We start from the raw sequence: 23,153 nt of genomic DNA on the forward strand, positions 1-23,153 counted from the left end.
GCTTTATGGTACTCATCACTCCATCAATGACTAATGTCAAACTGGTTCTGTGAACCAATGAGAGAATGTTGAGACGAAATAAATTACTAAAAACATTTTTGATGTGAATTTATTGTCTTTTCTCGCAGTACCTGCTGCTCTCACGTACAGGCGTGTTTCAATTCAGCTTTATGTTGCAATCAAAATCTAACAATAAGCAAAAACATGGAGGACAATTAAAACTGCACAACATCCTGAACTCACAACCCTCACAGTGAAACATGGTGGTGGCAGTATTATGCTGTGGGTACACTTGCACAAAGGCCTCATCTAAAAATGGAAAGACAGGAGGGTTGGAGTCTCCCCATTTAGATCAAAGCATATTCTTTTTAAAGAATGGCCTAGTCAAAGTTCATACTTCAAATGTATGCACACTTCCAACTTTTAAAAAAAAAATCATTTTATTTTCATTTGACAATTACCTCATATGTGTTAATCTGTCACAAATTAATAAAATTATTAATATAACTCAATTTCAGTTTGTGCTTGTAACATGACAATGCGAAAAAGTTCAAAGGCTGCAAATACATTTGCCGGCGGCTGAACTCACCACCCACATATTAACCAAAGAGTAGTAAAAAGGAAAATATATAAAACTTATATTTACATGTTTCAACAAGTATTTAACTTAATACATAGAGCCTTCCAGCAATGTACTTTTACAGACTCTGAGCTACATCAATAATTGTGAGCAGCCTCTGGATGAATCAGAGGTTTTCCCACAACGGTTTTAAATATCACCAACGTCCTCGTTCATCCTGCAGCTCGAGTGGCTCAGTGAAACAGGATGTGCTTGTATTTGGAGTTGGGAATCTGATCTCGACTCTTCAGCCTCCTAACTGCTTCCCTCAGGTGTTTAGGCTGAAGTGGTGGCGTGTCTCCCCACTTCTCACAAACATCCAGAGCTAGAAAAGAAAAATAACATTGATAACTACATAATAGTCCGTTTAAAAAAAAAACAAAAAAACAATTGTGTGCTTTCGGATTGTTTTGTAAACCATCCACTCACCTTCCTCAACAATCTCCCCGACAAAAACCTTGGCGATACCAGACATGGCAATAACCACATTCTGGGAAATTGATGACCCGGTTATCGACTGGATCAGCTGAAATGTGCAGATCATAAAGCCGCCATAAGAACCTCCGGTTTGCAGTTTTGGAATAAATGTCAGTTTTAATAACCAGCTCACCCTCTTAATGGCAGCCTTAGGGAAAGCGGAACGTCTGTACATCTCATAGCGATTGAGCTGCTCTTCAGAAAACGACGACACCAAAACCCTAAATAATGCAGGAGGGAAAGAGGGCAAAGATGGATCAAAAAGGACACTTTCGGTGAAGTTTGTAAAAAGAGAAGTGGTCTTCCGTGACAGCCTTACTGCATCTTTTGTATTTCATCCTCGTCGACCTTGTGGCGCTTCTCTTTTTTCTTTTCTGGCTCCACCTTCAGTCGCTTAGAGGAAGGCTGACCGGAGGTTCCCTCTTCTTCGTCGTCTGCTGCCGCTTCAGTTTCCTTCAGAGTGCAACAAAAAACATGTTGGGTGAAAATACATTGAGAACAATGGTATTAAATAATATTTTCTGTATATTATAATCCAAATTTCTGCACTTTTAAAAACTATTTCCACTGCAATGCAGGCACTTAACTCTTATTTATGGTTAACTCAAAATATTCAAAACAGAACAAATTTTGTTAGTTTAGTTTTATATTGTCATGAAGTCAATTTCTCCAAAGTCATCTACATGAACTTCTATAACCCTTGGGTTCAATCTCCAGTGATATTTGTAACAACTTCCTTTCTTCATAAAGTTAGCTCGGTCAGATCATTTATTTCATCCTCTCCATATAGCCGCTCTGTCGCTCGGCTGTCCTCAACCAGTCTGAGCCTGTCTCACTTAATATGTTTACAGAAGTGAACACATCATATGAAACCCTCAGATTCCCCTCCTGATGAGGAGCCCCGCGTGTCTTTTTAAAAGAGTTTCAGAGCGTCAAGTTTTCATCATCATATACGGCAGATGCTTTTACTAAACAAGCAGTAGTGAATCCACTTACAGAAAAAAAAACAAAAACATATTGATCCCCCAGTTCCATAGGAACATCAGACCAATATCGAACATGTTGATATTGTGTGGTGAGTCGTTCAATTTTGCATACGTACATCATCATGACACTTTTCTTAATCCTGTCTAAATTTTATGGTTGGTAAATTTCTATCAAATAATTATTGGAGGAGTATTTGTTCTTTTTTTGTGTCGTATTTTGTTTCGTGTATCAACCAATCACAGTCAAATTTAGAGTTTGTTGATCTACTTCAAGAAGATTCAAGAAGTCTAAGCTAACAGGCCATATTTTATTTTTTTTTAAAGCGTCATTTGTATATGTGACTTTTTTTGACAACATTTGGTTCATAAAAAATGTGAAGAAAATGTGACAAAACAATGAAGATGTACATTTGAACATGTTAAAGCTGTGTGACTATTAACTTTTGCTTAGTTTCATCACTGACACCTTTTAATCCAATCTAGACTCAAGTATCAGTTAATTTTTACTTAATCATTTAGTGGGAGCATTCAATCACAGATAGGGTCACATCTAGCAACGGGGTCAAGCACAGCTCCTCACTAACACAGAATTTCTGTCATCTCCTTGCTCCGGGTCGCTTTCAGCAGCTGGCTAAATCACTCTTATGCAAGGATTTCTTAGGAGATTTTAGGATAAGACAGGAGCTTTCTGACAGAACTCTGAGAATCTTTCAGATTACAAGCCCTGCTATTTTGATGCAAGAAATCTCCTTTGTTCATGCCATCTCGGATCTTTTCAAAAATATGTTCCCTGAGGATAAAACTTCAGATTTGTTTTAACCCTTGTCCGTGCGAGGACTGAGTCAAGTGATATGGGTGTGGGGTCGGTTGGACCCCATTTGTAAACACAAGGGTTAAAACAATTATTAGTACTAAATGTGGTGGGCGTAAATCTCATATGTTTCTGAGATATATATATATATATATATATATATATATATATATATATTTTTTTTTATCATCTGCCTCTTTTATGTGGGATTCGACATAAACCTCTCAATCCATCTCGCCACCTTTTCCGTCAGGGATCTCATTGAAATCACTTTGGTTCATCACTATGTAAAGTATGATTTACTGCTACTTGACTTGTTGACGTTTTAGAAACTTTTTAAAAACTTAAGTAACTTACAGTCTTCAAATCTTTGAGATGATCCTGCGTAGACAGCTCTTTGTTGTCATCTGCAGACATCTCTGCAGAAGTCTCCGGAATGGGCTCATGTTCTGTCTTCGGGCTCTCCTCGTTGATAAAGCCCTCTTTTTCAAGTGAACCTTCTGTTTTTATCCGTGCAGGGTCCGCCATAACTCCTCAGATTCTTCCAACACAGCTGCTCTTTACAGCCTACACTGATACAGAGGAGGCAAAGCACTGATAAAATGAACCTGTAGCTTTTTTTATTATTATTATCTAAGATAAAAACGCTCAAACAGAACTTGGTCTGGGAAACATTTGCTTAAAAGCTAGTCAATGAGCTAACCGTTAGCTGTCGAACAAGGTGTCGTAAGATAGTTGATTCTAACACTTGACTAAAAAAAACGCTGCTTTGATGCAGAAAAACACAATTTGTTAAATCAGGTGTGAAATAACGACCACATTAAAAGTAACAAACTGTAGCAAGATTGTGCAAGTTCTCAGCTACCGCCTGCTAATGCTCTTCCTCTTAGCTTTATTTCAGTGAAATGGTGTTTATTAACTACGCACTGGGTGCATTACCGCCACCACGCGGATTGGAGTGTCACTTTCTTTCTCCGTTAACGAAAGAAATAAAATATTGGGGGTATTTGTGTGTAGAAACACGTTTTATTTTTGGATTTCAAAAACTCCCACCAAAACTTGAAGAAACATCCTGTTCTTCCCCTCTCAGTAGGTATACTTCATACAAAACCAGCATAACATTTTCATGAATCTCTTCATCATGAAAATTACATTTCTCTGTGTTATTAGAATACAATAGAATACAATAGAAATATTATTTATTGTCCCACGGTGGGGAAATTCATAAGTACCAGGAGCAATTTTCCGGTAAATGGCAGTATGTATTTAAACTGAGATATAAAATGTAAGAAAATAACAAACTGTAAGAGACACATAACAGACTGTACAGTAAGGGCAAACTTACCACAAAAGAAGAAAAAGTGTACCTAGACAGCGCGGGGTAGTATCTAGTCATATTTACTCAGTTACATTAACTTGAGTAACTTTTGAAAAAAAAAAAACACTTAGGAATAGTTTTACTGCATCTTTTACTTGAGTAATACTTTTATGAAGTACCACTACTCTTACTTGAATAACATTTCTGAATAATCTACATACTTTGATTAGCTTCACAGAACAAAGAACAGATTTTAACTAAAAATGTATGAGACACAGACACACATAACATTTAAGTGTGACTTCTTGTTTGTTTTCAAACTTCATTGTACTAATGCTAATTTGTACAACATTTAATATAATGTGGGTAAATACAAAGTCTCAATGGCTATGATAAGAGCATGGGCATAAATGGGTCATTCTATTATCTCTGAATAGAATAAGTTGTTTTTAATGTTTTTTGCAAGACACGATGAGCACATTGCAGGAATTTGCTTACATAAAATATGACCCAAAACCTGACAGAGAAGTTTGAAAATGGACATTATAATTTATTAATTAGATATTAAATAATCTACCTATGTTCTATACAAGTTTTCTATCTATTTAAGAGTAGCTATCATGCTTATTTACATAGGTTTTCATCGTAGGGAAAATTTTATTTCCTTCCATATGATACCAGGAAGCAGCATCTTGCTCACTGTCAGAACATGATTGCTGATACTACTAGTAAATATGCTAACACTATATTGCAGCTTAAATTTATATCCTTATGAACACTGACCGAATAGGAATATAGCAATACATAAACAATTTTCTTCTTATTTCTATGACTACTGTTGTTTTGGTAACTTTATTGTTATTTTAAAAAAAAACACTAATTTCAATTGTTATTTAAATTATTTACATTTTGTTTAGTGTGATAAGTCTCCTAACAATAACGACAGGACTGATAAAGCTCATTGTTAGGTTTGGAAATTTGCTCTTGCCACAACGGGTCACACGAAAAGGCAGATCTACAACTTACTGGATGGGAACAATCCCATGCAGTGAGTCGTATGGGACCTAACGTTTCCTGGCGTAGAGTCACAGCGGGCGCCATCTTTCTTTTATCATCCCTATTGTATATAAAGCAGCGAGGGGCGGCGGTGGCTGGTGCGGCATCCGTGAGCGTCTGAAGTGTTTCATTGGAGATGAAGAAAGAAAGGGTAGTTTCGAGGAAGTGACGGACGACGCTCGGAAGACTGGTCAGAGGAAGTTTGCTCGATAATGGTGCCGTGCGGCTGAACGAAACTTTTCCCCCTCTTGAGCGCCAGCGCAGTCGTGGATCGGGACAGAAGGATCCAGCAGGGCGGCCGGGGGGAAGCTTTTGTTTCCTCGCCACATTTGCAGCTCTGAGGAATAACTTGAGCGCTGGGAGAAAGAAAGAGAGGGTCGCAGAGAAATTTCATTCCCTACAACCAACCCCCCTCTCCCTATCCCTCTGTCTTCCCCGTTCTTTTCCCAGCGCCTCCTGTTTTTTCCCTGGGATTAGCGATGGGGAAGGAGCAGGAGCTTCTGGACGCGGCGCGCACGGGGAATCTGGCCGCGGTGGAGAAGCTTTTACCCGGGAAGCGACAATCCGCAGGCGGATCGTCGGGGAGCGCAGGAAGCGGCAACAGCAGCGGGAGCAGCCACGGAGCTTCCTCCCATCCGCTCTCCAGTCTGCTCAGGTAGGCTGTGGGATGACTGAAGGGGAGGCAGCCACCGGCACTGTTCCTGTCAAAACACTGTCTGATCATTCCACTGTTAGCACTTCAGATATGCTTGCTTAGTTAATCGGTTATCTTTTTTTTATTCATCAAAGCAAACCCAACCTGAACCTGTGCTGGAACGAAGCTGTGGCATGCCTCTTTGTTAGAGCTTTGCTTTTGTCCGTCTACTCTTGTATGCACACAGTGCATTGCAAAAGTAAACATTTTGTCGCGTTACAACCGCATACCTCAGTTTAGTTTATTGGCTCGTAATAAGTCATCCAATAGTAGCACATACATATGAAGTGGAAGAAGAATGTTGCATGGTTTTCAAAAATGTTTTCCAAATGAACATTTTGTTTGTATTCAGCCTTTTTTTTTTACTGTTATAAATCAACCAAGTGCTAATTTCTTCAAACATAGACTACCTTTGTTTTCAAGTTAATTACGAGTAACACTGAGAGATCTGTAGCTCAGGTGGGAGAGCATGTCAAAAGGTCAAGTTGTGGGAAGAAAAAGAGCAGCATAAGAATTTCTATTGGGTCCTAATAAGTCCAATTAGGTCTGCAGGGAGGATAATCAAGGCTGACCTTCACTCTGTTCAGGACCTGTACAGGTTAGGGTCAGGAAAAGGGCAGTTGACATCTCTGCACACCCCACACATTCTGGGCACATTGAAAACCAAAGTCAAATCCCTTGCTTGTGCTCACAGTCTTGGCCAAGAAGCAGATTTTGGGAGGTTTACTTCAGCAGAGACAAGGAAACTAATCAGAGTTGAGGGGAAGATATAGTACAGGGATGTTCTGCAAGAAAAGCTGTTAAAAGACTTCAAAACAACATGGAAACGTAGAAAAACAAGGCCCATTTACTCTTCATGTCCTTTTTGTTGGTGTATCATCCTGAGATCCCCTCAAATTACTTTGATGTTTATGGTTGTAACGTGACAAAAAGTATTATGAATACTTTATATTGATACAAAAACACAATTACATAGTTTTTCTAATCTCTTAGGCATTGATGTGCAATTAATTGCTTACGCACAGTCTAGACTTGAACCGGGCTAATGAAGGTGGAATACAAATATAGTTATCATATCAGATTTAGTCAACCTTCTGGAAACTTTTATTCTCAAGCTTGTGGGTGTAAGCTCTGAAAACGTTTGGTTTAGCTGTGGGCCGCATGAGAAGTCTCCAGCGAAATATCTACGTTTGATGTGGGTTTTCACATCCAAAAGACTTGCTATGCTTGGTAAGAGAGGTTTACCTTAACTGTTGAGTCATTTATCTTCCATTAGTCCACGTGCTGCCTGTGCACACCCTGCTGTGTGGATTTGGACAGGGGAGGAGAGGATTTAACCTAAAAAAAAATTGCAACCATATTTAATGTATTTTTGGCACATGTTTGTGTTAAAGAGCAAGAAAAACAACAACAAAGGGACTGGCAGCAGATGTGATGGAGGCAGTTTCATTTTGTCCTGCGGATAAACTGATAAGAATCAACTTGGTGAACAATTGCTTGAAGTCTCCTCATAATTATTTATACCTGCTTTTAGCATGAATAGGAAAATGCTACCTAACATCTAGCAAAAGTCTGTAATATTTTATCTTACAGATCAGCGCAAAGCAGTGCATAATTGTCAAGTGGCAAGAAAATGAATTTTTAGTCTTTTGCCACAGATTCCCAGTTTGATTCTATTCTGGACTTTGTGTGAAGCATTGAAATCCGTCTATGTGTTTTGATCCAAGTCATTTCATTGTAGCTTTGTTTGTATGTTTAGGACTGTTGTCGACCTTCAGCCCAGGAATAAGACTTCTGCAGCGTCTTAACGGGTTTCCGTCCAAGTTTGCTCTGTGTTAGCATCTTTTCTTTTCCCATCAACTCAACAAAGCCTGGACTGTCGGTTTAGGTGCACGGCCATGTCCTGGGAGCTTTTCATTTTTGTGCCATTTTCTTTCCATTTTTTTTTGTTAATGGCTGGATGAAGAATATTGTTTTATAGCCTAATCTTTAAGCGTTTCTACGGCTTTATCCCTGACTTAATGCCACATGTTCGCTAATGTTCACACAGGTGGACTCTGTTCTCTGATTAGATAGTTTTCAATGGAAATTAGTTGTACTGGAGTTTAGGGCCACAATCAATGATTACTTTAGCAAACAATTATTCTGACGAGTAATCAGTTAATCTGATAACAGATGTACACATTTTGCACGTTTTATGCAGTATTAAAAGTACATGAAAAGATGCACATAAACAAATTACATTTTGAAATAAGAAAATGAATGTTTTATAGCCTAAAATGCTATAGCATGGTGAACACTTGATCATTTGCAGGAAAGTTTGCATCTGCAGTTAAGAAAATACTTTTAACATCAACATGTGCAAAGTTCAGCCCTTTCTGCTTAACTTAACATTAATGTAAAGCGGGGCTGATTTTAGCTATTTTTCCTGATTCACTGATTAATAGTTGGATAGCAAAATGTACTTAATAGGATTTTGGTTTTTTTTATTTTACGGAATTTAAACTGGGTGAAACTAAAAGTATGCCACTTGAGGAGTTTTGGATAGAACAGTTTACAAAGTTTTTTTTATTTTTTTATTTTTTTTATCTTGCATGCAAAATATTTTTGCAGTTTTGGCTTAATTACTGGCCTCTATGTTCTTTTAGCAAATGGTCTTGTTTTGGAGTCTGTAGCCCAGTTGATGATGAATTGATTACTGAATTAGTTGAGAATTATTTTGTTGATCGATTCATCACAATTAATCTGATTAACCGCTTCAGCCCTACTGGAGTTTGTTTGGAGGCCATATTTTCAAATGTTCATTTAAAAAAAACGTTTTGAAAATCTCATACAATTTTCCTGAAATTCACTTATCCACTACTCTCTTAGTAATCACTTATAATTCATATTAAATATACTCAGGTTTGTGGTTACAATGTGACAAAATGTGAAGGAAAACACCTTTGCATGGTGACGTGGCCACGCCTTTCCTGTCTTGAATGTTTGTCACTTAAAACATAAACAGTTGTTTGGGATCTGAATGCCAGGGCAGCTTTTGTCTAAGCCTGAAGTGTTGAAGTGAACTTCCTCGTGCTGCATCAATGTGTTACTCAGCGCAGGCTGCGCAGCATACTTAGGGTAATTGCATTAAACTCTTTTAATCCGAAATCCATTTCAGAAATGTCATGCAGTCAGGGCCGGCTCCATCTTTCACTCTCTGATCTGTGGGCGGACCGGAGAGCCCATTGTGTCATCTACTCTGTCTTGAGCAATCAATGTTTGGCAATGGGAACTGTGGGACATAATTGGCCAGGCCATGCAGGAAGTGAATAAACCCCTGGTTGAAAGCTTGTTGCTTGTGGACACATGAGCTTATTGGGCATGTGAGGAGTACTGACCACAGGGGAGCCTGTGGGATCGTAGCTCCCATGCATGACATTTGATTTGGCCTGCATGATGAAAATGTCAATACCGTTGTCTGCAAGTGAATTGCCTGGTAGTCCAGGTTGTGGCTTTGGTGTGTTTGTTGTTTCATTCATCAGAATGTATTTGTGACCTATTCATCATCCTTTGTTAGGGAAGTGTAGGCTGGTAATCTTGTCAGAGCTGATTTAATCTCAGTCCAAGGCTGTTGTTTTTGGTAAATCTCAGATCACGCTCGCTTTAATGCCCTCATGCAAACAAAAAAAAACAAAACAAAAAAAAAATAGATGTACTGTTGAAACTTCTGTTGCTGTGACGCACACCGAAGCTTCCTAATGTGTATAAAGTTGCAAGTCGCATTGTTTTTATGGACTAGTTTCTGGTTCTGAGAACCTGTTTGCAGAGAAGTTTGTCAGCAGCCGTGGCATGTTTACTGGGCAGAGCTATCCTCGAGTTTTGTTGCATGATCCACTTGACTTCAGTGCTGCTCTTCCAGGGGGTGTGTGTGTATGTTTCCACCAGATTTCTGGCGTTCTTCGCATGGAATGGGCCACATGTTGGGGCTTGCAGTGTTTTTGTAACCAGGCCGTTGTGCAGCTCTGCTCTGCGGAATGCCTGCTTTCCCAGGAGAATGTGTCCCAGGCGTTGCCATGAGGTAGACACTGACCTCCAGCATTTTTCACACCGACTTCTAAGCAGGACTTCATCAATTAGGGAAGCTGGGACGTGTTCTCAAATGTGCGGTATCAATATCCCGTGAACTTGTCCACATTCGGTCACATTGCAGCAACACACGTGAATGTACTGTGCTGGTACTGCATGGGAAAGACCTAGACAAAGCAGTGCATAGTTGTGAAGCGGAAAGAAAATGATACGTGGTTTTTAAATGTTGTGTGAAATCCATTTGCAATCAGCCCTCTTGAGTCGTTGCAGAATGGTCTTTAGCTGCAACGGCAGCTGCGAGTCTTTTGGGTCGTGTTTACACCAGAGCTGCACATGTAGAAACTGAGAAGTGTGTCTGCTCTGTGCAAAGTAGCTCAGTCATGTCCCTTCAACATGACTGAGCTCAAACTCAGTCATGTTGAAGGGAAGTTGTCTTATTTTCAAGTCTTTCTAAAGATTCACAAATAAATTTAGGTTTCAACTGCCTCCAAAGATTGTCCTGTATTTAGCGCCATTCATCGTTCCCACAGCACGATGCTGCAGTGTTAGCGTTTCACCACACGTAGCATCTTTCATGTACAACAAAAAGGTTCAGTTTGGTCTGGACATCCAGGTCTTGGTGCGTTTGCCGTTCTGTTTACAGACATTAAGCCACACGTGGGTGAGCTGTCTTCACTAAGTGGATGCACTGGGTTTTATTCATGTCTGTCCAAAATGATTTTCCTTCCACTTATCTATCAGGCATTTCTTTCTGTTAGTCTCTTACGAAAAGTATCCTAGTAAAGTATACTTGTAACAAAAAAAAAACAATGAAAAATTATTTTGTAAAGCCCCATATCTACTTCATTTTCTGTTACATAATCCTGTATTTTGGATGTTTTTTGTTAAGATTTTCTTTTTCCACTTGCACTCCCTGGCCTGGATTGTCCTAACTCGGACAGCTGCTGCTGTTACACCGGAGGTGAGACAAGTCCCTGGCAGGGAGAGCGGCTGCCCACTGAGGAGAAATTAACAGAGGAATGCATGGAGTCCTGGACGGACACTCCAAGAGTTTAGCCAGATGAGAACTTTCTTCTCCGCTTCACAGCCGTGTTCTTTGTCCTACTGACAAGCCACAGGATGGTGCTTTTAATATTCATATCAGGCCCAGAAAACCATTCTGAGACTTTTGTATGCTTTCTAATTTAAGGGAAATGAAAATTGACCTGTCAGCCTGTTGATCAGAACTGGACCACCTATTAAGAGGAGCGTAGCTATTTATTTGGGAGAGGGAATCTTTGAGTGAAAAAGGAAGAGCCTTTTTTTGATTTGCTTTTGCAGCTCTTTTAGAGACTTTGTGAAAGAGCTGTTAAATAATTTCTTCCATCCAGTTTTTTTTTGACATTCTGCTTTTAAAAAAAAGTGACTATATTGAGGAGTGGTTCGCATTTTTAGGGCTTTGGGCACACCTCCAGAGCATCCTATTTCATCCGCAGTTTCCTGCTCACACCAGGAATAGCCGCTCTATCAACTTTGAGAATATTTGCTGGTGTCCTTTTATCTCCAGAAAGAAACTATCCCACAGGATTCTGTTTTTTTGAAGATGTCTGGTTGTATGTGATATTGCAGTGTGGGACTGATGCGTGTCGAGGGGATAGGCTCGCTGAGGAGATGCAGAACATTCCTTCCTCCACTTTTGTGCACACATTCAAGTGTGCTGACTTGCATGTGTTAGGCGTGCACGGATTCCAGTTTTCTGGCTGATTGCCGATCTTTAAAAAACCCGACTGATTCCGATCTTGAAAGATACCAATTTATCATTTTATTTTTTTGTGCAAAAAGTCGCTAAATACAGTGGTAATGTCATTAGTTAGCACTTTTGTTAAATGTGCAGATGAGACCTGGTGAGCGGGTGGGTCAATCAGCCCTCTATCATTGTAAAACAAAAGGGAACTGGAAATGATTTTTAGGCCTTTGTCGAGGTAGATAAGATCAGTTTCACATGTAAATACAGAAAACGAGGAAATTGGGCTGATTTATTGGTACCCCTAGTACGTGTGCACCTCTGTGCTTGTAGATATTATGCACACATGCACATCAGAGACACAATCAAGCATGGAGCAGCTAAGAAATAGTAATATATCTCTATACTTGTATGTGTAGATGTTAATTGGTTAATCCTCTTTCCCACTTTTTGTAGATCAAGTAATTTCCACTGCACTCAGGCAAGCAAACACACTGTGTGTGTTGTTTACTGTATCGCGACAAATTACATTAAAACAACTTAAAACAGAAAGGAAAAAAAAGAGCTCACCACTTATTTCAGTGTGCATCCTTAAAGGTTTTATTTCTGGGGTAAATTTCTCCCTGATTTGGATCCTGCAGTGAAAACAACGCGGGTTAAAGAATAATCCTGGAAAACCTCACTGCTTCCCAGAAAAAAAACCCCCCAAACTTTCCTGCACTGGAACTTTAAGTGTTGACAAGGCAGTTTGTACCACTTGCATTCCAGGAAAAGCTCCATCAGATCATCTCCTGCTGTCCGGGCAGATGCACCCACAGTGGTCACAGCACATCATTTGTTGACCTCTGAACTGAAACAGACATTAGTAGGAGGGAGCAGTGCTGGGAAATGTAACACCACAATGTTAGCATTCCAAGAGCATCTGAGTTTGGGATATTCTCCTCTGAGTGTTGTGTTTGTTTAGTCACAGAAGCCATGCAGAATGGCGCCTAGCAGTGATGGATTCCACAAATGTGTGTGTGTGTGTGTTTTTTTGTGTGTGTGTGTGTGTGTGTGACAAATACAGTGTCCTCTTAATTCAGTCTCAAGCCCTCTTCATGGTGGTGGACTAAAAATAGCCTTCATCCAAGTGGGTCAGAGTTTGGGAGATTAGTTAGTAGTGGAGCTCCTTTGAAGTTTAATGGAAGAGAAGAAAATAATCTTGTGACAGTGCCTCGAAGGGTTGTTGGTTTAAAAAAAAAAAAAAAAGAGTGGTGGGGGGGCTTCGGCAAAAGTTTAATCTTAGCACTTAAACAGTTTTGTCAGTTCTGTAGCTTTCAGCAGAAAGTCCGGTTTTATATTTCTAGCTTTCTATGGTTCCTGTTTTACAGCTGAAAGCTAAGGGAAGTATTGCAGAACATGCCTTGTTCTGACTATTGAGTAGATTTCTCTAGACCTTTACGCATTAGATAACAAGAGCAAAAGGCAACGCAACAGTCCGCAGTGAGAAGTGTCTCGCAGCTCATTTCCGACCTGCGCACGTCAACATGCGTCTTCTGACTGTTTACATCCAGCAGCTTAGATGTTTTCTCACCCATCTGGCGTCTACGTCTTTCCCACCCTCTTGCCCGCCTGCTGAGTGGAGGCCAACCTCTGCTCTACCTTCAGACTTTGAACATGTTACACATGGAGCTGTCCACCCAGAAAGCAAATGTTACATGTTTTTCTTATCATAGCCCCGCTTTTGCTTTGCTGTTGACCAGGTGAGGAAGGAAAAAAAAAAAAAAAAAAGGGAATAACCCTCACTTTAATTTCAACATTAAAGGGCGCATTTAGTCTGTGGAGGATCAGTTTCATAGCCACAAAAATAGCTTTTTAGAATGCTTCTTTAAAGATTGACTTTGCTGATGAATATGATAAACTAGCTGAGCTTTTAACAAAAATAGTCAAGCTATGCAGACCAGAACACAGCAGTTCTGGTTTTAAAACAGAGTTGTCAACATAACTAAAAAAAAAAGCTGCTGAATTGAGCTGAAATGAAAGGTTTGACAGAAAAGAGGGTTTCTGTCAAAACGAAAATGAGATTTCCTATTGAAGCTGGTCTAAGTTCCTTTGAAGCAGCTAAGATAACTGTAGGATTGCTGAAAGACAGTGTTTTCATATCCTGTCATTGTATTTTAGTGGCTATTTTCTTCTTTTTTTCCCCCTTATAATCCATTTTTATGAGTTTTCTCCAGCTTTTTTCATTCTGGAAATCACGTTGATCCTGTTAAACACTGTTAGACTGCTCTGCTGCGTGCCGTTTCCAAAGCATATGCAGCTCTTTCACACCTCCTGCTGCAAAACAGATGCCCTGTGAAATACTCATTGTGAAGTTATGAGTTGTGAGGACTCAATCAGGATTTGAACTGAGTTGCTGGTGCTTATTTTTATATTGTTTTGCCCCTTTTTGGCCACAATGGAACAAATGTGGTCAGAAGGAGAACTTTTGGCTTCCCGCAGCAGGCCGATTGGTTAAAATTCATCACCAAAATCACCGAGGAGATTTTGCCAAATTGACCAGGAGGTGTAAAGTACACTCAGTGCAAGCTGAATCTGTCACTCAAGCATTTTGATGATTCATGTCACCTTGTGGAGATTTCCTACCTTGTTAAAAAGTTGCTTTATAATTTTAAAGCCTAAAAGAAAAACAGAGCTACTACATGATATTCAAATACATTCTAGGAATGACCCCTTGTTAAAACTGTTTTGCTTATTGTTAATCTCTTGGCAGTTTAAAATCAGTTCTACTGGCTAGGACTTAAAATTAAGCCATTATTAAATACACTTACCTAATTAACAGCAATAGAAAGTGAAGACAGAAATGTCATGAAGATTATATTCTCCAAGACTTGACTTGAAACTCCCCACAAACTATGTAGTTTGTGATTTATTGCTGGATTTCAGTAGAAATCCACCCATCAAGCTTTTCTTGGTACACATATTTTTTTTTTAAACGGCTATCAAAACACATAAAAAGAGGGGAAAAAAATGTGCTTGAAGTTCAGTGATGTAGGTAGTAACTTTGAAATCAACAGGCGATGAAGAGATTATAAGATTATCTCTATTTATGCATCAAAACACATGCCCCTAACCTTTATCTGATTTTTACTAAACTCACAGCAAAGTATTTACAGTAACGTGTGGGTTTCCCGTATGGCTCATTTTATGAACAGAAAAAAAAAAAAAGCTTTTTCAGGGTTGTGCCTGTTGATTACCAGTCAGAGTGGATCAAGGGAAACTTTTCCAACTCGGACAAATCTAAAGAGTTCAGTTTTCTTTTGTCATTTTTACTATTTCCTTTCAATTAAAACAGAGCAAAGTTAGGAATGCTTAAATTGACCTATTTACCTAATTTACCAAAAACCTTTACAATGTTTTTATCAGTCCTAGTAACAGTAGTAACAGACACATATGCCTGTCGTCTTACTCTTGCTTTATGGTAATAATTAAGAGCTCTCCCAGTTTCTCCCAGAGAGAGAGATGCCTGGTCATTAACCACATGATGAGAATAATCTCATTAGAACCATTTGTTTGGTATATGTTCAGTGCAGGCTGTCATAAATTTAAATATTAAAATACAGTCATGGGTCTTTAGTTTGTGGGAAAAAAAAATATTGCGCTCATCTGATTATTTTTTTTTTTGATGTTAGTCAAATTTCACTTCTTCATTTCTCTGACTTCTGGTCGATTTTCCTGTTTAAACATGTTCATAACTCTCACCTGCGGTCCAGACATGTGTTTTGGTCTGCAGCGTGTTGCTCTTTGCTGCAGTGTTTTGTCCTGCGCTCATCAGAAATGGAGACTTCTGGCAGGTGCTTCAGTCTGAGCTGAGATGAAGATGCTCAGGTTGACTGCTTGGCAGCGGGGCATCTGGTTCCAGCAGCTGCCAGCACTATGCATAATTAAGCCAATTTCCCCAACGGTGGCTGACATGAGCCAGTCGTCTCTGCTGGGCTCGCTGCCCCGGGGCGGACCGGTTCCTGGCAGTGTGGTCACACTGCTAATAGACTGACGATAAAGCTGTTTATGACGTGGGGTCCGCACTCACCTGGGTTCTTCTGTGTTTTAAGGGACTGCTGAATTTATTTAGCCATTCCTTCCCTCCTAGGAGTCCATAAATCAACATTTAGTTGTTTGTTTTAGCTTTCGGCTGATGTGGATTTTTTATTTATTTATTTATTTTTTTTTGCATTATTAATTAGCTGACTGAATTTCCTCTTTATTTTCTGTTTACTTTTTCATCTAAACAAACTCAATAAATATGCATGACCGACTGGTTATGTATGACCTATATTTTATGTATTGAAGCACAAATGAACGTACTGCATTTTTAAGTTTGGTGTTGCTTAAACATTGAACCCAGCTCACAAACGCCAGCATCATTTCTGAATGTTGTTCATTTACAGCCTTTGTAGCTAATGTGTAAACTGAAATAGGCAGAACATCCAGGTGTATCTCAATAAATTGAAATGTCACAGTAATTAAATTCAGAGGTAACACTTTATTTGAAGGGGGGTGAATAAGACTGACATGACACCATCATAAACATGACATAACACCTGTCATGAACATGAATAAGCCTTCATGAATAGTTATAACTGTTGTCATAAAGCGTCATTCGGTAAATTATGACACTTTTAATACAAAGTTGACATTATTCAAAATGTCTGTTATGACAACTTGACATTAACCAAGAAATCATTACTGATATAAATTTGTTATAAAATAATTACTGATTGCACTTTAAAAATTAGGTAACTTTATGTTATTAAAGGTAAAGTTTAAACAGTAATGATTTCCTGGTTAATGTCAAGTTGTCATAACAAAGACATTTTGAATAATGTCATCTTTGTATTAAAAGTGTCATAATTTACCGAATGACGCTTTATGACAACAGTCATAAATATTCATGAAGGCTTATTCATGTTCATGACAGGTGTTATGTCATGTTTATGACAGTGTCATGACAGTCTTTTTCAACCCCCTTCAAATAAAGTGTTACCAATTCAGATATAGATTCATTATGCACAGATTCAAGTGTTTAATTTGGTCAAAGTTGGTGATTGTGGCCTACAGTAAATGGAAATAAAATTTGTTTTTATATAGCATTTTTATAGTACACTGAACAAAAGACTAAAAAAATGAGATTTTTAATGCAGAAATGTTATCGTTATGACCTACACAGTCATAGACAAGTTTGCTGACTTGACAGTTGTCTACTAGACTCTCACTGAATTCCTCCATAAGGAAGTTAAGCCATGAAAACTGTTTTTTTAAGAAGCTGACTCTTCAGATTTCTATTTCCAGGCATATGAGTGGAAAGTTGTCTGGAGGGAAAAAAGCACCAGGGATGGCAAAGCTAATGCAATATTCTATTTTTTTTTTCTAATTAAAATAAATAAAATTTTATTAAGCCACAATTATCTAAAATTAACTGATAGCACCATCTGTGTAGCAAAGATATGGTATATCTTTTAGGTTTTGAAGAGAATTGTTAAAATAAATATATTTTTCACTCATATTTTATTTTGCTATGTTCACCTGTATTGACTGTATCATGCTGATTTACTTGAACACTTAGAGAGCAGTTGAAATATTAAATTGACATTAAATAATTGTATTCCAATTAACTGAGGTGCACTTATGGGTTTTTTTGTTTTGTTTTTTTATTCCTCCAGCCACAGTGATCAGGATTTGTAAAAAAAATAAAAACGCAGATTTTAACCCCCATGAATGTCTTGCAAACTCCAGCTTCATCCCACTGATATCCCCACAGGCAAATTAAGGATTAGCTCAGCTTTTCAAACAGGAATTCCTCAGCCAGTTCCCATGAATGTGCCCCCCGCGCCCCTCTCCAACCAAATCAACTCTGTTTTGCCCATTACCTCCGCTGTGGGCCTAAGCTCCATCTCTCGGTGAGGTTGGTTTTGAGCCGTAGTAAGAGGATGAAGTGGATTGTGGAGCATCAGTCTGACTCATGCCCTTGAGTGCCATGCTGCCAAAATGCTCGAAGGACGAAACACTTATGCAGCTTTTAAAGCCGCTGCTGCTGGCAGCTGTCTTAATAGCAAGCAGGAAGACTTTGACTGTAAGGAAATGTAATGAAACGTTCACTTGCTCTGCATGGCAGCAGTTCAGATGGGATTAATGAACAGCCATGGTCCTGAGTAGAAATGTGATATGTTGCCAGCATCATAACGTGCCTCGTGATGCGCTGTGCTGCGCTCCTTTTTGGTCATGAGGCAGATGTGTGTCAATGTTTGTAACATTGAGTAAACTTTCTTTTTAAAAGTCCCTTTTATTTTTTTTTTTTTTTTTAGCTTTGATGAGGATGACCAAAAATGCATGATAAATATTTGACCTAGATGATCTTTGCTCATTGCTGAGTGTTTGGTTTTTAGAGCAGTTTTGCAAGCTGTTCGTTGTTACACCTCCCACAATAGAAGAGGAAGCTTATTTTAGCCTAGAAAGCTGATCAAAAGTCTAAACTTGAATCTACCAAATATTTAACAAAATAATAGATGGAAAGAGTTGGGGTTATGCTGGTTATCGGGGTACACCTTTTAAGCTTTTTACCATATTAAAAACTGAAAGCAAATCAGGGCTTTTTTTTATGCTGTCCATCAAACGTTTTATAAAAACGGTGAAACTGAACATCTTTCCTGAACTCCCTGAATTTACCACAAACATATTGCAGAGAATTGTTTAATGGCTTCTTACATCTCTGTCCTTACTCTGACTTCAGTTTTACCACCTCACTGCATCATGTTGTACATAGGCATGTTGAGAACATGTGGGTAAATAAATTTAATGGTAGTTTCCGACCAGTCTGTCATCAGTTCCCATGAAGGAAGAAATCAGCCCACTCAGTTTTGAAAAATGTCTGTCCTCACTGCATCCACTTTGAAATGACACAAGTAGTTTCCCATAAATCTAGCGACTCAGTAAGTTGACTGCATGTTTCCGATCCAGAGTTATGTGGTTTAACTTAAACTAACCAGACTGTAGGATTTTTTTATATATTCTGCAGAACAGTTCAAATAATAATACAGTGCTTTTTGCTCAAAGCTCTTGTACAAGTGTCATAAATGTGCCGAAGCACTACTTCGTTTAATCTTTCAAACCTAAGCACATAACTTATGTTTGAACTTAAAAAAAAAAAAGTCATCTTACAAAATATTTTGTAAGATATGCGTGTTATATGCAGGTTTTGTAAATTCAGGAATTGGTTTAGTAAAGCTTTGGATGAAGAGTAAACCTGAAGACGTGTGTGTTTCAAAGTAAAATGATTAAAAATATCAGTGATCATAATGACACACCTCACTCAGTGTTTATGTAGCAAATAACTTTCTGTTGATCTCATTATTCCTCCCACCCCATGTCTGACGTGTGGCATATTCTCCCTTTATGGATGCTTCTTAGTTCCCGCTCATGGTCATTTTCATTTGTGGGGGATTTTACTCCTAGTAGTTACATAACTCTTCTATGTAGGACAGCTACTGGAGGTCTGTTTGTCTCCTGTTTTCCCTTCTGGTGAGATCCATACCCACATTTAAGGCAGAACTGCTGTCCTCCCTGCAACAACTTTGTCAGCCAGAAATCCAGATGTTATGAAGACTGTATGCATCAGCGCCTTGAGTACTCCCATAGAAACCTCTGTTGCACATTTAACAGAGGTTTCTCGGTCTCCTGCTCTTCCTATCATCACATTTTCCCAGTGGAGTGTTTCCTCTGAGCAGTGCTTTTGATGTCCCGTGACTTTCTGAGACGTTACCCAGAAGGCCTGCTCTAACAAATAAACAGCTTATGTTTTGGATGGCGGAGCTGAGCTTCCCCCGTGTGTCTGCGCTCTTCTCAGACCCATTGTTCTGCAGGCTACAGAGCCCTACACAAGACACTTATTTAATGAGACGGCTCTGACTGTGTAATTGCAGGCTGCTTCGCTGAGCTATTGTGGGAGATGTATTTTAAAGGGGCAAAACGGCCATTAGTGCGACAGAAAAGAGCTATGCGTTTGTGTGTGCGCGTGTGTGTGTGTGTGTGTGTGTGTGTGTGTGTGTGTGTGTGTGTCTTTGGGGAGTAAAATCACACGGAGATGTGAGGACACCAAGAAAACTTTTGTCGCTTCATTTACTCACTGATTATTTTAGGGATTAAGTCACATTTTGTGTGCAAAATCTATCAAGCTGACTTTGAAGGGGTTTTTCTGCCCTGAAAGGACTTGGGAAATGTTTTAATATTCAATGGCTGGTAAGGATTTAGATCTAATTCAGTTTGTGTTGGACTGTTCAAATACCACATCACTCTTTCTGTTTTCCTTTCGGATAGTTCCTGTTACATATATGAATGAAATGGTATAAATAAAAAAAACATATTCACATATGTTTGATTCTCTGTGAAGCCCATCTCTGTTTGCTCCATTTCCTTTTCTGACTCCGCGCTCAGATATTTGGTTCACTCATGCTGGGATTTCTAAGTCACATGATTTATTTAGGATTTGTTGAAGTCTTTCAGGGAGCTCCACATCCCGTCTTGGCACTATGTCTCGCCAGACATCCTTTGGCTTCTTAAATTACACTCTCTGTCCTCCTCTGCTGCTTCCCTCCCGTCTTTCTTGCATCATAGTTCTTTCTTTCCTCACCGCAGTGCTCTTTGCAAATTAAAAAAAAAAAAAAAAAAAAGAGCCCAAACCAATCAAAACTGACAGCTGAGTTCAGTGCAAATGAATGAGAGTGCAGGGCTAATACTAGGCTACCTCACACTTCACCCCATGAATAGCTTTAAGGTCTTTCAATGCTTTTTTATTTATTTATTTATTTTTTTTTCCACTGCCTTTGCATATCCCCAGCTTGTTTTTCTCCAGGTCATCTTAGCGCTTGCTCAGGAGGTGTTTAGTTTTTCTATCTCTTCCTGATATTCCTGTTTTCTGGTGCTGGCAGCCCTGCTCTGTTTCATTCTTTGTCACTTTAAAAAAAAATGTGCTTGAAGGTGGTTTCCCAGCGTCATCCTTATGAAGTCTTAAATTCATGTATCTAAAATTAAGGCCTTAAGACGTCTTAAAATTATTAAACATAATTTAAGGGAAATGGTTGATTTATGTTTGAGTTCTGTTTTCATTTTGACTCAAGACGGTTAAGGCCACTGGTGACTGTACACCCTTGCTAAATAGCAAAAGTGTATTAGCAGCTGCATTAGCACGAACCGTTGTTTCAGATTCCTCCTGGGAAAACGGATGGAGGAGAAAAGCTAGCTAGCTAATCTGCTTTTTGGTATCTAACATGGTTTAAGTGCAAATTTATCACCAGTTGTTTTTACAACGTCTGTCTTCACCTTTGGATCACTTTTGTTGCAAACCCATATAATGCTACCTTCATTTTGTGTAAAAAAAGAAAAGTTTTCGCACTGCAGGAGTCGAGACTGTTTCTTTTGCTCATTTCAGGTCTTAAATTTCATTCAAAAGTCTTAATTTTTAGTTGTTGAAACCCTGCAGTTGTATGCAAGCAAGGATGAGTGGTGGTGATGTAATTTAGTTGTGGGGTGATGGTGAGAATGAGATGGCGGTCGTCCTGTCAAATGAGTGGGAGCTGTTTGTTGCCGTGTTGCATTTGTGCATATATTTTCACCTGATGTGTCAAAAACAGAAGTCTAACAATCATTTCTGTTTTTCACAGCATCTGGAGAGGCCCCAATGTGAACTGTGTGGACAGCACTGGATACACACCTCTGCACCATGCCGCCCTCAATGGACACAGGTACATCAGAGATGAATAAGAGGATTTGCACAGCAAGTTTGTATTTTGGTCCAAATGTATTAAAATCACAAAAAAAAAATCATGCACAAAGATGTTCAAGTTGTGTATTTAAGTTTAATCTATATTAGTGTGACCTACATTCGTATATTTAAGTATATTTGAGCCTTTATTTGAATAAAATATTCCAACACAAATACCTCCTTAAGAAGCTGTTACTCCCACATATGTTGCAGATTCCTCTAATGTAAACACGTACATCCTCCTATGTGTAGCTTTTATATTCTCCATCAGAATTCAAACTTGTAAATTTGGGAAACCACAAACTAAACACTTAGAGACCCTTTGAGAAACTGACTAATCTAAGTGCAGTTTTGTGTGATGGGGCAGAGGAAAATGAAGTGAAAAAATATGCTACTTGAAGGCAATTGCATTTTCTTTGTAGTCATTCTGCCCTTTCACTAAGAAAGAGCAAGATTCAAGCTGATAACAGGAAGGCTTAATGTGTTACAGACAAGTTGCTTTGTTTTAGCCTTTTCAGTTTTCAAATTCTCTGTTGTGAAACACGTTGGATTGGAAAGTGTTGGCAACCTTTTGAAAATCCTTGGATGCCGATATTGGCTAGGAATGTCTAAAAGTGCCGCCAGAAAATGTAGTTGTTTTTGTCTAAACCTCTGAGAATGATTATGATAAAAAAAACAGCAGATAATCACACCGAAATTTTCATAGCACATCATAGTGTGCCTTCCATAAAGGTTCTGACCCGTCCTGTGCCTTCATTCCTCCGCAGCGCTGTGGTGGAGGCGCTGCTACGGAACGAGGCCTTGACCAACATCGCCGACAGCAAGGGCTGCTACCCGCTCCATCTGGCTGCGTGGAAGGGAGACGAGCGCATCGTAAAACTTCTCATCCACCAAGGACGTTCAAATCCCCAAATCAACGAGCAGGTCTGCCACTCCTGTGCGCTTGTTCTTTTAAGTTATGGCCACATTTGCGGTTTCTTTTTTTTTTTTTTTTTTTGACTACAGATATTTTCGACTTGTCTGGTTGGAAGTAGAAATGAAATTCTCTCGGTGTTCAACAAAGCTTCTCTTTACTTTGAATTTTCATCCTTTCAGGGTATTCTGAGGACAGTTTGAAATGAGTCAGCTTCTGAGCAGTTTGTTTTTGAAAAAAATGAAACTGCAGTGGTACCAGAATGGCAGATGTAAAGTTTCATTAAGCGATCACAGAAAGCTGTGAAAAAGAGCCTCGTTTAGACTTGGGCAATTGAGCATGGCGTGGCCTGAAACCAAACAATATTAATGTTAAAAAAGAATGTGACCACAGTGCATTAACCTCAGTGCATTATGATACTGACTTCTCCTTTGATAATGTGATACTTGAAGTGCTTCAGTGCTGTGCCAAGAGTGAGAAGTGCTCATTTCCTCTAACCGTTTTAACTGTTTTAACACTTGTCTTTGATATTTTTTTGGTTGCTTGCACAGAGATCATCCTCTTGGGCTGTCCTGTTTTGAAACATAAGAAAAAAAAAATGGCACATCATGAACATTAAAAAAAAAAAAAAAAAAAAAAAAAAAATTTTTAATTTTCAATCAAATTTTTGATAGTTACCCTTGACACTAGTGAAA

At 38.9% G+C, this 23,153-nt stretch overlaps 2 protein-coding genes across 10 annotated transcripts in view; one reads left to right on the forward strand and one right to left on the reverse strand.

Moving 5' to 3' along the window:
• Nucleotides 1-95: 95 nt before the first annotated feature.
• Nucleotides 96-3,801, reverse strand: taf11 (TAF11 RNA polymerase II, TATA box binding protein (TBP)-associated factor). 3 transcript variants are annotated; one of them, XM_015018643.1, is made up of 6 exons: nucleotides 3,597-3,801; nucleotides 3,251-3,460; nucleotides 1,416-1,549; nucleotides 1,230-1,317; nucleotides 1,049-1,145; nucleotides 96-944 (listed from the first exon to the last, which is right to left on the reverse strand). In XM_015018643.1, the coding sequence occupies exons 2-6, from the start codon at nucleotides 3,419-3,421 to the stop codon at nucleotides 814-816; spliced, it is 621 nt and encodes a 206-aa protein (XP_014874129.1). In that variant the 5' UTR covers nucleotides 3,422-3,460; nucleotides 3,597-3,801; the 3' UTR covers nucleotides 96-813. The 3 variants fall into 3 exon arrangements, with proteins under 3 accessions (XP_014874129.1, XP_014874128.1, XP_014874127.1); XM_015018642.1 differs by having other exon boundaries at nucleotides 3,251-3,465; XM_015018641.1 differs by having other exon boundaries at nucleotides 3,251-3,801.
• Nucleotides 3,802-5,091: 1,290 nt separating this feature from the next.
• Nucleotides 5,092-23,153, forward strand: part of LOC106937229 (ankyrin repeat and SAM domain-containing protein 1A) — a 72,041-nt gene continuing 53,979 nt past the window's right edge. For all 7 annotated transcript variants that reach the window (XM_015018631.1, XM_015018633.1, XM_015018634.1 and 4 more), the window contains exons 1-3: nucleotides 5,092-5,922; nucleotides 21,445-21,525; nucleotides 22,313-22,469. In XM_015018631.1, the coding sequence (XP_014874117.1) occupies nucleotides 5,747-5,922; nucleotides 21,445-21,525; nucleotides 22,313-22,469 (414 nt within the window). In that variant the 5' untranslated portion in view covers nucleotides 5,092-5,746. The remainder of the gene's footprint in view (nucleotides 5,923-21,444; nucleotides 21,526-22,312; nucleotides 22,470-23,153) is intronic.

Source organism: Poecilia latipinna, unplaced genomic scaffold (assembly GCF_001443285.1).
Source record: "Poecilia latipinna isolate Pla-1442-1.1 unplaced genomic scaffold, P_latipinna-1.0 Scaffold2298, whole genome shotgun sequence".
Lineage (NCBI taxonomy): Eukaryota > Metazoa > Chordata > Actinopteri > Cyprinodontiformes > Poeciliidae > Poecilia > Poecilia latipinna.

Bases quoted from the DNA above. Each gene is read 5' to 3' on its own strand.
- taf11 (XM_015018643.1), bottom strand. From the start codon at position 3,421: ATGGCGGACCCTGCACGGATAAAAACAGAAGGTTCACTTGAAAAAGAG. The intron at 1,550-3,250 runs GTAAGTTACTTA...TGCACTCTGAAG, and splicing joins ATCTCAAAGATTTGAAGACT to GAAACTGAAGCGGCAGCAGA. The intron at 1,146-1,229 runs GTGAGCTGGTTA...TGCACATTTCAG, and splicing joins CTAAGGCTGCCATTAAGAGG to CTGATCCAGTCGATAACCGG.